Source organism: Pochonia chlamydosporia, chromosome 5, assembly GCF_001653235.2.
Source record: "Pochonia chlamydosporia 170 chromosome 5, whole genome shotgun sequence".
NCBI lineage: Eukaryota > Fungi > Ascomycota > Sordariomycetes > Hypocreales > Clavicipitaceae > Pochonia > Pochonia chlamydosporia.
In genome coordinates this window covers 3,163,303-3,177,650 of record NC_035794.1, presented here as the reverse complement: position 1 = coordinate 3,177,650, position 14,348 = coordinate 3,163,303, and the positions used below count along the sequence as shown (strand labels likewise).

The following is a 14,348-nucleotide window of genomic DNA, read 5'->3' as shown; positions in this document are numbered from 1 at the left end:
GCCGGTCAAGTGCGTTTGTCCGAAAGCTGTGGTGTCCGTGATAAGTTGATAACTCGTCCGTAACACAACAGATCACCACCACCAGAACTCATTAGTCTGCCAACTGCGCCGTTCCAACAATCACGATATCGCAGCAGGTTCAAAGAATAAATGCCCAAAAGCACACTCGTCGGCATCGCGTTCAGAAGGCTCCGATGCATTCCTAACGACCTGTAAGCTTAGCCTAGTGACATTCCGTCTTCGAAAGTATTCCAGGTTGATGACTCTGTTTCCATTTCTTAGCAATTGACGACCTTGACAATACTTGAATTGACAGGCGACACGTTATCCCCCTCCGGTTCAACTTGCACATATCGAAGCCCACCGATAACTTCACACATAGTCTCAAAGCCAGAAGACGGTACCCTCTTACGCTTCGCCATCCGCCACGGTTCATCGCCGGCCATCACGCTCCAAGATTTGTGCTCCGTCGACCCATTCCAACTCATAAAAACCTGCGTATTCCTCCCGTCGTAGCACGCATACACCGCCGGCGGAGTCGTAGGCTTGCCAATCCACTTAGTTCTAGAAGCTCGATACGCCGATGCCGCATTGATGTAGCCCCATTGAACTCTCATGACGACATTGCCCGCCGCATCATATTCTTTCAGGTATGGAAGAAATCCGTAACCGACAAGGCTGTTACCGTGTGGCAATGGCTGCACATTGCCCATGGCCGGACTGAAGAGACTCTCCGTAGGGTCTGTCAGCTCCCTCTCCACAACGGCTGTCATCTGAACTGTATCCAGAGTTATGAAGAGCGCTGTGGATACTCGGGGAGGCGTCCCAAAGTCGTTGTCGTTGTTGAACAGTGATATGGTGATGATTGTACCAGAGTCTCTGTAGATGCGTGCGTCGTGCTGGAAACAAAAGGACACGCCGGGCCTGTGAACAAAGCTGCTTTTGCCACCTTGCCCCTACCATTATCATTAGTCAACTCTTAAACGTGGCAATGAATGTATTTCCTCTTCATGAGAGGTAGTCATTTACTTACTTGCAGTACCCAAAGTATCGTGCCATCCGCTGCAACACGATACACAGCACACGTATGCCTCGACGAGATCAAATACGACCCATCGCGAAACTTATCAACAGAGTTGATATGCGTAAAGTCATACGGGTGCGTCCTATTCCTCCCCATATCCCCGAGCGGATACTTCAAATCACCATACGGCACCGCATACGCATCAATATGCTCCAATGCGCTCCACCGATGAAGCACCCTATTCGTCTTGATGTCCAATTCGTACAACACGCAATCGTGCATCCATCCATCTGCCGGCCCGCCAAACGCCGTCAAGTCGTACTCTGTGGTATTATAGGCCGTTACTAGTATAGTGTTCTCAGGAGTGATGGTACCCTCATGTATGTCAATAAACGATGGAAGCTTGCTTGCGTCTAACCCAGCCGCTGGCACAAGATTCTGCTCTTTCCCAGAAATGGAAACCGTGTAAATGTTGTTATATGTGCTGTCCAGTATCTCAATCTGCCCAATGCCCATACCCCAGGGTCGTGGGAGAATAGTGCCAGTCCAGTAAACGAGGACTTGATTGCCATACAGAGTTTGAGGGTTGAATGAGGAAAACGTCCCCAATGCCGATTGCCAAATTAGTTCATTTTCATCCGAGATTATGACGAAGGAGCTACATTCTTGACACTTCCACCCGAATGGTGAGAAGGAAAGTAGTCCGGACTCGGTTTTGCCCGTCTTTTCGACGAGGAGGCTGGGCGGGCGGGCGCTGCTGGACTTGAAGGACTGGATGGGCCAAGAATTGTGCGATTGGTTCTCGCTCCCTTGGCCACGGACGAGGCATGGCAGAATATAGGAGACTGCGAAGCCTAACATAAACAGCCTCATCGTAGATGGGCGAGACAAGTACGGGTGAACGTTCGATAGGGCGAAAGTCTGTCTTATTATGAAGACTATGTAAGGCCAACGAGGCGGTAAAGGGGGAGGCAGCTGAGGAACGTGTGTCTCACAGAGTTTTGACATTTGTCTCAGTCAGGTCGTACAGGCAGTTCAGCCCCTCTTTAGCGTAAATTAAAGAAAGCCCAACGCTGCGATTCAAGTTTGTCAAGGACGTTTGGATGAACTGTAATACAAGTGTGCTGTTTTCCAGTGTTGGCAGGACTTTTGATCCCGATGTTCCACCGCCGAACGGGGTGCATGTTGCTGGGACCTAGCAAATCACCAGTCAGGTACCACCAAATGCAAACGGAGGTTTTTGGGTTACATTTGAAGTCTTTTAGCGATCAAACGAAGTGTCATAATGCAAGTGGCTCGGGGCTAAGCGTATCGCAAGTGATCATATTGATGGAATACCCTGCCTCCGCCACGACTACTCGAACAATAACCACGACCAATAACTTGTACATACACTAAGCCCTATGAGCCCGAACAGACTGCTTCATCCTTTTCTATACCTACTGTTGCAGCCACTGCATTTGTATCAACCGCTCGCTCACGGGTACCTCTCCAGCTCTAGTCTCGTATAAAAATCGAGACACCATCATAGCGGGAGATGCCTGGACATCCCGCAACGTCAGGTCAAAGTTACTACTAGTACTATTGGGTCTATGTTAGAGGCGTTACTCGAGCTGTCATGTTGTGTGTTGTTGACCTACCATGGAGGCACGTCAGTGTCCTTAGTCGCAGACAGAACTTGGCTTGAAGAGGCCGACTGCATGCTCACTGTCTCGATTGAAGTAACAGTCTCAGATTTGGGTGCAGGAGACGACATTGTTATGACTCCGTTCAGAAAGTTTGTAAGACAGACAGAAAGAGAACGTACCGTACTACCGGAAAGAAGCTAAGAATGTAGATAATTGCAAACTTCAGGGAGGGGTGACGATGGCATTTATAGCCAGGCACAACATCTTTATTGCCACACATACCTCAGAAGGTCATCGCCAGGTTTCCGGGGGGCGCTCTGACCCCAGGCCGTAAGCCGTTGTGTCCAGCACCTCGTTGGACCCTGGCGCTCCTCCACACCCTCCGGGGGCGAACGGTTCTACACACCTACTCAGTAAGTGTTGACAAATATGACAAGAAGATGCCTGGCAGCCAGCCCTGCATGAGTCTCACGGCAAAAGGACAACTGACACCACTGATAAAAGCAGTCATTAATACTCATTTCTTGTCAACAGCATGTTACCACTTGTTGAAAACAAAAACCGCAATACGATCCCTGGTTTTGTCTCCTCATCTGTCCTGGCGGTTCTGTCTCATCGAACAAGGGTCCGCCATCAAGAAGGTATCCCGCATGGAAATATCATTGGATTCCTAGGGTCTCGACCCCCAAAGAACTGTGACGACTACTGCAGACTGCATCTCCAAGCACGAAACTACCGAATCAGACGCCGAAGGAGGCGGGGATTAACATGAAGACGCGCCCGGATTTGTGGGTCCCGGACGGAGCTGAACCACTCTCGGAACGGGGCTTGGTCCCACTTTTTGTCCGCCTGGACCCACGGGACAGTGTTCATTGTTCCCAAGGTCACTCTCAGTACTAGCAACATCTGAGATGCCCAGGCAGGCTTTTATCTGCTTTGCTTTTGCAAGATACATGGGTAGCATGGAACGAGTCGCAGGGTTGTAAGATGATAACAACAAGACAGTCCTAGAATCGTGAACACATGGGGAGGCAGCATCGGGGGGATATTCATTCTTATTGTTGTCATCCTACTGTGGTTGTAACTTATTTACGCATAAGGAAGGCAAAAGGAACAAATACTACACAACTTTCCATCAATTCATCTCAATATCATACACCATGTATTCCTACTGTCACCACATTCCGGCCCATAGGATCAAACGTGCTGTTTCTTTACCAGTCTCTCACTCATAGGCATCTCACTTTGTCGGTTTTCATAAACGAAGACTCCCAACGACGCTTGGTCTGTCTTATTTACCCGTTCGAAGTCATGGTTTGTGTTTGGTGTTTTTCTACATGAATGTGTGAGATGCTGCCACTAGCTAGAACGGAGCGGAGGGCCTTTTGTTACGGGCAGCGATTGCGAAACGGTATAGCAAAGTCGGAAGAACAAGTGCTACATCTTCCACGGTGTCGATAACTCGACGTGTATCCAGAGATCCAACACTCAAAAAACAAAGAATGAGAGGTTCAAGTAGAGCATATTGGATGAACTCACTCGCATAATTTATTTCCTCCTTTGGATGAGGTCGCCTCTGAGCCTCTGCAAGTACTGCAGTCGACGAAACTGCCTGCCTCGCCGGCAACAGAGGAATCGTCGACTTTAGACATTGTGAAATTTTCGGTCGTTGAAGCTCAATGCTGATGGTCTGATCTAGTAACTAGCGAACACATCTAATTGCACATAACTCCAACCGTCAGTTTGCTGGCATACTTATATGCTCAGATCCCCCATACAAACGGAGACTCACATGCGTCTGTCTTCAACATCTTGCCCCCACGCTCATTGTTTCACCCGAAACCAGTGCAAATAAACCCCACGGAGATCTGAGATAGGACCTATGGCATATGGCGCACTCTCTTTGCAACGATTGGGCACTATGCAGAACTCTAATGTCTGCCAGATGTAGTGGGTTTGGTGACCAAGTGACTTGGCAAATCACCAATAGTGTCCATTTGGTCCAAATGTCTGATGCACGACGCATAAAATAGTCCGCTATCGGGTTACCCAAAAGCACATGCTACCTTGGACTGACTGATAATGGCACCGGACTTCCGGGCTACCGGATGTGCAGCCACAATCTCTTGATCGTTTATCGCGGCAATACAAGGCCCTATCCAAGATGGTCTGTCAGTCAACATAGTGTGTTTCTCGAGTTAATGGTGGTTGGATGAGACTCAGCTATGCTCGACTTGTACATGTGCATGCGCTGCAAAAGATCGCCTTCATAAAACCATGGAATGCCCTGCCAAGAAGACACCACCAACCAATAACTTGGCTCTCTTAGTAATGTTACCTTCTCCCGGGGATTCTTATCCCGACACTACAATGCGACATGTGCTTGAGATCAGCGAATGACGCATCTGACTCCTCAAGAGCTTTTATCCATCTTCTCTCAAATGAACCGTCATGACAACAGAACTAGATCCAAGCCACCACCAATTTGTCACAAAACAAAGTTTGAGGACATTGGGCATCACCAGATTCAAGCCTGAATTCCGTCCCTGGCTCACCTATGGGTCTCGGGAGATGCTTTCGACTGTACAAAATCGCCCACGGCTTTTTATATTAACACATACACTTTGAGCATCTCACTACTAATAATCTCAATTCTTGTTGACTAGGCTTTGGCGGGACGCGACTGGGGCCAAGCAAACTATACGGTTAAAAGGCTGATGTAATTACCAGGTCTACTCGCATCAGTGGCGTTTTGAGGCTCATCGTCACACTCCTCATTCGCCTTTCAGAGCATCTGGAAGCACTCCGCTGTTTCTCCGGTCAATGCCCGTTTCTGATGTACGCATGACCCTGATACCTTCCATATCTACCAGACAACTGCCCGATTTTTGAAAATATGACAACGCATCTACCATTCCCGCCTGCTACTGGTCGGGATAACGCGGGTCTCTTGATAAATTGTCTAGTGTGACTGTGGCGGCCGGACTCCAGCAGTTGATTGAAGATGTCCAGCAAACGAGATGGTTTCAAGATGCGCGCATTGTCGAGCTTTTGAACTGAGGGTGTGCAAGGCGCCGAAGGGCGTGGCAGCTTCTTCAGTTTCCATTACGTTTTCTGGGCACATTTCACTACGATTAGCCGGCCATAGTGGTGGAAAGATAGAAAGTTTTTCGTAGCAGCTGCTTGGATGTGACCCTCTGATACATAGCAGTGCAGCCTTACGTCCGCTCGACGATCCTATTGAGAGACCAAGTACCCTACTTGCATTAGCGTCAATGCTAACTCTTCCTTGAGAAATCCAAGGCCCATTGCTGGTACACCCGGTAGTATTAGCAGTCTCCGGCTGCCGGAGAGTAGCAGTGGATATAGACAAGTTTCCGAACCCTTCGCAGCATGTCAGAGCCCGGACATCTGCTACGTATTTTCTAGAAGTTTCACAAGAGCTACGGGAATCTCCGTTCCGTCGGCATTGCCTTGCCGGGAAGTTGGCCAAGTTCTTGCGTCGCAGCAGTACAGCATACATGTTTTCACAAATTAAGTCTACGGATCCTATTGTATGGAGTTTAGATACAATACAAATTGAGTTATCCGAACTTATCTGTATATTTTGCCTACCCAGTGTTCCAGAACCAAGCCCCGGCTATGTTGTGACATAACTTCATTACAGCCTATAGGTACAAAACATGGAATCCACCAAGCTGTGACTGGCGTCGATCGCGGCCAGACATGGACATTGTGAAATGACAAATACCAGATACACAAGGACAAAGATTTTGCTATGAATTTGTCAAATATCACTACTACATCAACGTAGCCTCCTTTTGGTGACTAATAATCTCAAATCATGCAGTATAATCTATTTGAATCTTCGTCGCCTCCCTGATGATGATCAAACTTGTATATAGCACTTGGCAAAAGCGAACAGCATAGGCTAATACTCTTTCCAGAAGTCTTTCATGTGCGTTTAAACTTGTCATAGGCAGCTCTGAAACTGGTATTGTGCAAATGTCACTGTATCAAGTTTTCGTCTTGTCAGAAAGTGGCAAGAGCCTAACATGCCGGATGATCCCGATGACATGCCCGCCACTGAGTATTCGAGAAGCTCGAGCTCAATTTGACACATCTACAACCCCATCATACCATTCCATCGGTCGAATCGCAAACCTTGATCTCCGCAATATTCGTAATGACACCCGAACCGAGAGTGGTCAATTTGTGCCATGCGTTGTTTCAGGCTCACGGCATCTTGTGTTAAGTCGCCATGGATCGCTCATTCACAGGATGGCGAGTCACAACAGCCTTGTAAGTCCATCATCAGCCTCGTCTTTACGCCCAGCCTGTAGCATCTAAGCCCGTCTGATACCCCCGAGGAATCTATTCGCTCCACGTAGATGCACATGTGCTGAGTCCAGGATCACTTTTAAGCCTAACACTTCCTGGCACCATGAGCCGGCCTTCACAGTGAAACCAAAAGAGGGTCGAATTGACGAAGCAACGTAAGCCAACACTTCGGATCTAAATAGACATATCTGAAACATCGTCCCAAATAAACTGAAGTCCTATGGAGACCAATCAGATGAAACATGCACTACTTACCTAGGCATTTTTCTGAGACATGGCTTCCCTGACTTTTGACCGTTGTTGAGCTTTGATTTCACCTTGACATGCTTTTTATATTTTTATTCATCTCACATGTTCTCACATCCCCCTTTTTATTTGTCCCTTCATCAGTAATATATAGCCAACTTGGAGAACATCAGGACGTATGGGGTGTAGAGTTGTTGGGCTTCTGCTTACACGTTGAGTCCAAAATTGAACTTTTCATTGTTACTTATTACGTTCCGGCGACGTCGTTACAGCGTGCCCTGGTGGCCGCATGACTTGTTTTATTTTTTGTCCCAACCCCAACGGAAGCTTGGTCTGTTAATTATGGGAGAGTCAACATGTCCCGTTTCGGGGTCAAGAGGAAGCTGCCCGGCTGGAATGGGCGCCGGCATGAGCAGCAGAGCAAGCATCAAACATACAAGAGGGCCCGCAGGCTGTGCGTTTTCGGGATTCTCACAACCTGGTGACCTTCGCACAGTGTTTGATGTAAGTCTTGGCGATATATAAGATTCAATGACAATGCTAATGATGACTCAAGATTTCAAGCGGCGTTGATGCTGAGGATTGGCTGCGAATGAGGTACAATGCCCAGACTTTCATACTACTCTTTTGTTTCAGAAGGACTAATATCGGTGTATGTAGAGAGCGAAAGGCGCTTAATCACCTGCTTTATAATAGGCGAATGCCATCAGAGCAAGAACTCAGCGCCGTAACCAGTCAAGCAGAGCTAGATGCTTACAATGCCGATGAGCAAGATGCTCTTGCTGCGGCTCTTGGCGCGCCCGCACGTCAGGTTATGCTCCGTGCAGAAGAGATAGGGCCTGAGACGGGTTGGAGAGACGGATACCTCAGCTCTCAGCACGGAATGTGTCCCCCTGACTACGACGAATCACCCGGGGCGCTTGCAAGATCTCCCGGTAGAGTATGGTCGGATCTTTGTGAGAGATTACCGGGAGTTGTTGCTCGAGGTCGAATTCGAGAAGCAGTAGCAACCTTGCCCCTGGTGGAAGGGACTGAAGACGTCATTCCTGACCAAGCTTTGTGGGCGGCAGTCGTAGCCCTGGGTATCATTTGTTCAATCTATCGGTTCGAAGAGAAGCACGACGGTACGCATGGCATAACGGATAGCTCGACCACTCCGTCCAATACGAGACCGAATTGTCCTATGGGTGACGAATTGGGCGAAGAACTCGTTGGCATTCCCATGACTGTGGCTTTGCCGTACCACCAGATTTCCCGCAGACTCGGGAGAGTGTTGCCTCATCTTACGTTTCCGGATCAGGCTTCCTATAATCTCAAGATCAAGGACAAGACCTCAGCGAGTCCGTATGTGGCTCGATTTGAGAACACTCAACTGAGGTGGCCAATCTTTGGCTACAAGGCTGAGATTGCGTTTTTGAAGGGCTGTGCAGATACTTCAGGTGCATTAACTCATCTCGTTTATCTCACAACTCATGCTAATTTGTGGTAGCGTCGTTCCAACACGGCCCAGACGCCATCGCGGCATGTCAGGAGCACGTCATGAACCGCAACGTGGAAGGTCTCCTTGTGGAAATGACAAGGCTGAAAGAGATCCTTGAGCGCATGCCTAATGCCTTTCACTCCATTTCAGTTAATCCCAACGCTGGTGAAAACTACGTCCCTGCCAATCAGTGGGTTCACTGGGCAAAGTTTTCGGCGCCTCTTTCTAAGCGCTGCCCTGCTACATCAGGGTTACAGTTTCCTCCATATTTGGTCATGGATGCATTTCTCGGTCGAAAGAAGTAAGACAAAAGTATTCATATGGTCAAAGTTACGTTCGATTACTTACGTTTGCAGGTACAAGTCGTTCCTAGGCGCAGAAGGTGTTCATCTCAGAGCCTGGATTCCCTCCAACCACCGTGCTTTCATCGCCGCCATCGAATACCATTATCGCATACCAGAGTTTGTCGAGCATTCAGGTGATCCCAGACTCATGGGGGTTCTTGATGGTATTGTGGAGGCTTACACTGGCGAGCGTGGATTCATGGGCGTGCATCGATACAAAGTCTTTGGCATTCTCGAAGTCGCTGGAAAGACGGGACGAACAGAGACCAACGGAATGTCGGGTGCTGCTGATGCCGGACGACCTTGGGAGGAGACTCATCGCCAGTTCTCTGACGCCATGAAGGAGCGCCTCGAACCGTATCGAGGGGCGCTTCCAGTTGAACCTCATCAGATGCGCGGCACATTCGAGGAGTGTCGCTACGTGTCTCGCGTTTCCAACCGCGCCATGGTAGATTCTGATGCTTCCAGGTCCATTTCACTAGTCACGCTGGATCTATATAACACCGGTGTATCTTTCATGCCTGGGGACAGAGTAGCCGTTATGCCTCTGAACAGCTGGGAGGAGTGTGCCAAAGTTGCAGCTGCATTGGGTTTGGAAGAACATATTGACCAACCCCTCGACGTTGAAGGGAATTGGTCTCGCTTCGAGGCTCATCTCGCATCCGTGAGACATACAAAGGTGCAGAAACTCACTGTGACGGATATTCTGCGTCGAGGTCACTTGGCACCCATCACAAAGGAACTCGCTCTTCAGATCCACGAAATGCTGCATGCCTCATCCAATACGGTCCTTCAAGTACTAGCTACGAATGAGTGGCCAGTACGGGGATCATTAGGAGATTTGCTCCAAAACGCTCTCGCCGATACGCCGGCCCCGATCTGGAACAAGGCATTCGATTTGAGCCAGGTAGCAAAATGGTTGCCCAGCCTAGTCACCTTGGAAGTGCCAAGGACATATTCCATCGCCAGCTACACCGAGGATCTACTTCCCAGCACTGTTGACTTGGCTGTCTCCCGAGCAGAGTATGAGCTCTGCGATACCTTTGCCAAAGGTGAAAGTGTGATGCGTGCCGGTGTGTCAAGCGGCTTCTTGAACCCCAACCCGAATGCAGACAATTTATCGCTTTCCGAGGAAGACGAAGTACTGATTGGTGTTTCTCGCCCTGTTGCATTCCAACTTCCGCTGGACTCAATGGCGTCTTGTGCATTCTTCGCTGGTGGCAGCGGCATCGCTCCGTTTCGAGGTTTCTGGCAGGCACGGTTGGCGAGCGCTGGTCTCTCCGGGGGAAGAAACTATCTCTATCTTGGTGTTCAGTCCCGAGAAAAGTTCTGTTTCGAAGAAGAACTAAGAAATCTCGTTCATGCTGGGCTCATAGAAACCCATATTGCCTTCTCCAGAGACTCCCGCGGCCTCGCATATGACCCTCACACGCGAGAACTGGTCGAGAAACACATTTCACCACGTTACATTGATTCCCTTATTGTCGAGCAGGGCAATACAATTTGCGACCTCATCATGTCCAAGAAGCAAGGCGGTCTCGGCGGCTACCTTTACGTCTGTGGTTCCGTCTCCGTCTTTGACTCTGTAATGAATGGTATTCGGAAAGCAGTTTATACGTACCGGACCGCAACTGTTGACAATGTTGACATAATTGTCGAGAAAGCATTTGCGGAGCGACGATTCATGTTAGACGTCTTCATGACGCCGAAACCTCTTCCGTGCAATCTTCCCACGCTTCCTCTTTCTCAGCTGGCGCTTCACACTGGCCATCGCGAAGGCACACAGATGTGGATCGCCGTACATGGAAGCGTATATGACGTTACGGAATTCGTACCCATGCACCCTGGTGGAACGCTCATCATCAAATCCAATGCCGGTGTTGATTGCTCGCAGACGTTTGATAGCCTAGCGCATACGAATAACCCCGAGGTGTCTAGTTTGCTGACAAAATATTTCATTGGGCACTTGACCCCTAAGCCGAATTACCAAGGCAACGAGGTACTCTCTTCCATGTACGACTTGTGGGCAGATTACCTGAAAACTACAGTTGAAGTACTGGTTGCGCACCAGTTCCAAGTTCATGAAATGACAGGAAGCACCATGGATTTCCCATCGGCATGGAGCTCAGCTGGCACATACAACTCATGGTCACAGGAGAGTATGCCAAACAGCTATGCCACCCGCACCTTTTACGCCTATCAGAGTCGACTCCTCCAGGGTGGTTTCAAAAATCTGTTCGGAGAGAAGCTACAAGAACTTGTTCTCAAGTTATCCTTCAGCTTGGCTAGTGCCAGTGTGGCTGGAAGCATCGAAGCCAACTTGCCTGATATACTTGGAACAATTGCGCGTGCTAAAACGAGTCCCGATGCAATCACTTGTACCAAGGAGCTTGGGCGAGTAGGTGAGCTGATCGTCGATAAGGAAGGCTCACTCCGCTTCTATGAAAGAGGCGTCTTTATGTATGCCGCCAAGAGTGTCGAGCTCGACATTGAACTCCTAGAGGATCTTCGTCAGGAAGCATGCACCGGCATGGACGCTCTGGACGACATCACAACACAAGGGACGTCTCATGATGACGACGTTGCAGACCGGGATTCGGCTCGAGTGACTGCTCTTTCAGGGTTCCTACTACAGATTCTGGAGCGCATGGCTCGTCGATTGACAATCTACTACGCCAAATTGGCTCAGCTCTCCGTGTACAACCCTGCTGTGGAGCGGAATCCTGCCCGATCACGATGGGCACGAGTTCGCAAATACATTCGTGATGGAAGCTTCTTCGTCCTAACAAACAATGCGGAGAGTAACTCTGTCGCAACTGGACAATCCTCCACCTACTTCATGTCACGAACGAATCCTAACCAGAATGTTGACTTTGACAACGTCATGACCAAGATCAATGCTACTCTTGCTGCATCTACACGGGAACCGTCGCTGCAGCCTCGAACTCTCAATGCTCTGCATCAAACTCGCGGAAGAAGCACAAGCTCCTCAGATATACCCGGCAATGCTGGTGCTTTACAAGCCATAAGCCAATTCGTGGAAAAGAACAACAAAGCCATCCGAAGAATGAGCAAGATTCCCGTTGGTGGCCTAAATCTGGAGCAACTAGCCCAAGCAGCCGCCAAGATGGACCTAGACGCAATTAACACAAAGACCATGTTGAACAAGCCGCAAGCTAATTACTCCCCAAGTCCGACTCAATCACAATCATCGTCATTGCACAGGGCTCTAAGTAAAATGAGTCAGGCTTCCTCCTCACGAAGCAGCAGGTCTTCTTCGCTCAGTCGACAGCCGTCCGTGAGCAGCGCATCAAGCCACGGCTCGCTGGTGCAATACCCAGTGTTGGAAGAGAAGAGCATGCAGAAACCAAATGGGCATGCAATGCTGTCCTCTATGATTGGACAAATTAATCGGCAGAAATCCATGGGAAGTAGTGCTCAGGCAACACAGAGGCTAACGATGAATTTCAGAAGTCAGAGAACCAGGTCAATGGCTAGTGACGCTGTGAGGGTACAGATGTTGTATGAGTAGTTTGGTGCTTATCGCGATTGTAGATCAGCATGAAGCCATCAATATTTTGCGGGAGACTAGAGAAATTTGATACAAGCAACCGATCTCTGCCCTTTGACGTAAAATAGAATAGAATTAGCGATACAATTGAGTAACGGACTTGCGCGATAGAAACTGGCAATAGAAGTAAGTGACTTCACATCGTGTATAAAGTCATTTGATCAACTGTAAATTACTATGTGAGCCCGGTATCGGGCGGATGAGCCACATAGGCCACTGAAAGGGGCGCTCATTGTTGGACACTTTGGAGAGGGGGTCAATATATTCCATGTTAGGATTTACTTCTGTTGGTCCGAGTCCTTCTCTCCAAGACAACTCCTCGGAATCAATCCTCGCGGCATTATTCCACCATCGTCCATGGCTCTCCCCCTTTATATCCCAGAATGTATTCAAAGCCCTGCTCATTGCTTCCACCCACCGCCGCTAGACAAGCCCGTGAGGATCCAAATCGACGGCCCGCTAGTATCCATCCAGAAACTTCTTCCGGATGTACCGTGGCATGTTGATGTCTGTGACCAGACGTTTCAGAAAGCCGGCGCAAAGCTCGCAGAGATAACCTACCAAACTCTATATGGACAAGACGTCCGCCCTCATATCGAGAATGACATGATTATGCGAGACGAGTACCTGGGATGGGTGGATCAGAAAAAGAAGGACTGCCCTTCATCATTACTAGTTCAACCCGTGAAGTCTCAACTTGTTAATGATGCTCTGTGCGCCTGTTAGTGAAATTGACTACTACGGCGTAACATTTGATCACCTTGTTCCTGCCGACGACTACTTTCCAGAAGTTTTGCAGATCAATATTATTGAGGTAGAACACGATGGGGGCGAATACGCGAACATGTATTTACCCTTCACTGTTGATCCCGCGAAGTATACAGGGAAGAAGATACTGGCTGTACCGAGGTGCTGTCAAAAAAGGAAGGGAACAACAGATCGAACGAGAGTCAACGGTTTAGTGACACAAAAGGATCTAGTTCGGCAAGGATTCGATCGGGGAGCGATGATCAACATGTTGATAGCCCATGGCGTATATTCTACGAAAGTACCCAGCAAAAAGTTTGACAAAGTTCCTCGGCCACGGACTGGCGCAGCTCCTGAGGAGATGTGAGAGCATCTGGGTGCATGCTATATGAGGATAACAGCAGAGCTAGATAGTTGTTATGCAATTTCATTCAGTACATAACATATCGTAACTTGACTTTATTACCATGCCAAATGTATCTTGTAAGGGCTAGGCATGTCGGTCTGAGTGCAGTGACCATGTTGGAACCGGATATTCAACTGTCCCAGCGATAGATGTTAATACGTGCTTTTCCACCTCTTCAAAGAGAACACTATGCAAACGGCTACCCAAATCCGGCTACACATTACATCTTCCAAGGCTTGGAAATCACGCGAATGACACGTTCAAGCCTACAGAAGTCGCCGAGCATTTAACCATGATTGATCGAGGCAACGCATCGCCCAAGGTACCAAATTAATGCTTGAACCCAGTACAGGAGTTTCTAGTTTGCATCGCCAAAGCGACCATTTAGCGAGAGGTCAAAACAGTCTAGCCCACCACTATACATGCCATATACAACGCGATATACAATCGTAGACTGCGACATGACAGCATGATTTGCTTCCAGGCAAATACTACCACCACAGATTACTTCATGCAAGACAAGGCGAGTTGCAACCCCAAGAGCCATATATAGCAGTGTCA

At 48.8% G+C, this 14,348-nt stretch overlaps 2 protein-coding genes across 2 annotated transcripts; one reads left to right on the top strand and one right to left on the bottom strand.

Annotated features, from left to right (window-relative positions):
- Positions 1 to 278: 278 nt before the first annotated feature.
- On the bottom strand, positions 279 to 1,897 carry VFPPC_06264 (arylsulfotransferase protein; the record flags this gene model as incomplete). Its single annotated transcript, XM_018285322.1, has 2 exons — positions 279 to 956; positions 1,034 to 1,897. The coding sequence occupies 2 exons, from the start codon at positions 1,895 to 1,897 to the stop codon at positions 279 to 281; spliced, it is 1,542 nt and encodes a 513-aa protein (XP_018142406.1).
- A 5,738-nt stretch (positions 1,898 to 7,635) lies between these two features.
- VFPPC_06263 (sulfite reductase flavoprotein alpha-component) lies at positions 7,636 to 12,474 on the top strand (the record flags this gene model as incomplete). The annotated part of the gene is made up of 6 exons (XM_018285321.1): positions 7,636 to 7,743; positions 7,796 to 7,836; positions 7,900 to 8,678; positions 8,729 to 9,020; positions 9,076 to 12,254; positions 12,311 to 12,474. The coding sequence occupies 6 exons, from the start codon at positions 7,636 to 7,638 to the stop codon at positions 12,472 to 12,474; spliced, it is 4,563 nt and encodes a 1,520-aa protein (XP_018142405.1).
- Between the last annotated feature and the right edge of the window lie 1,874 nt (positions 12,475 to 14,348).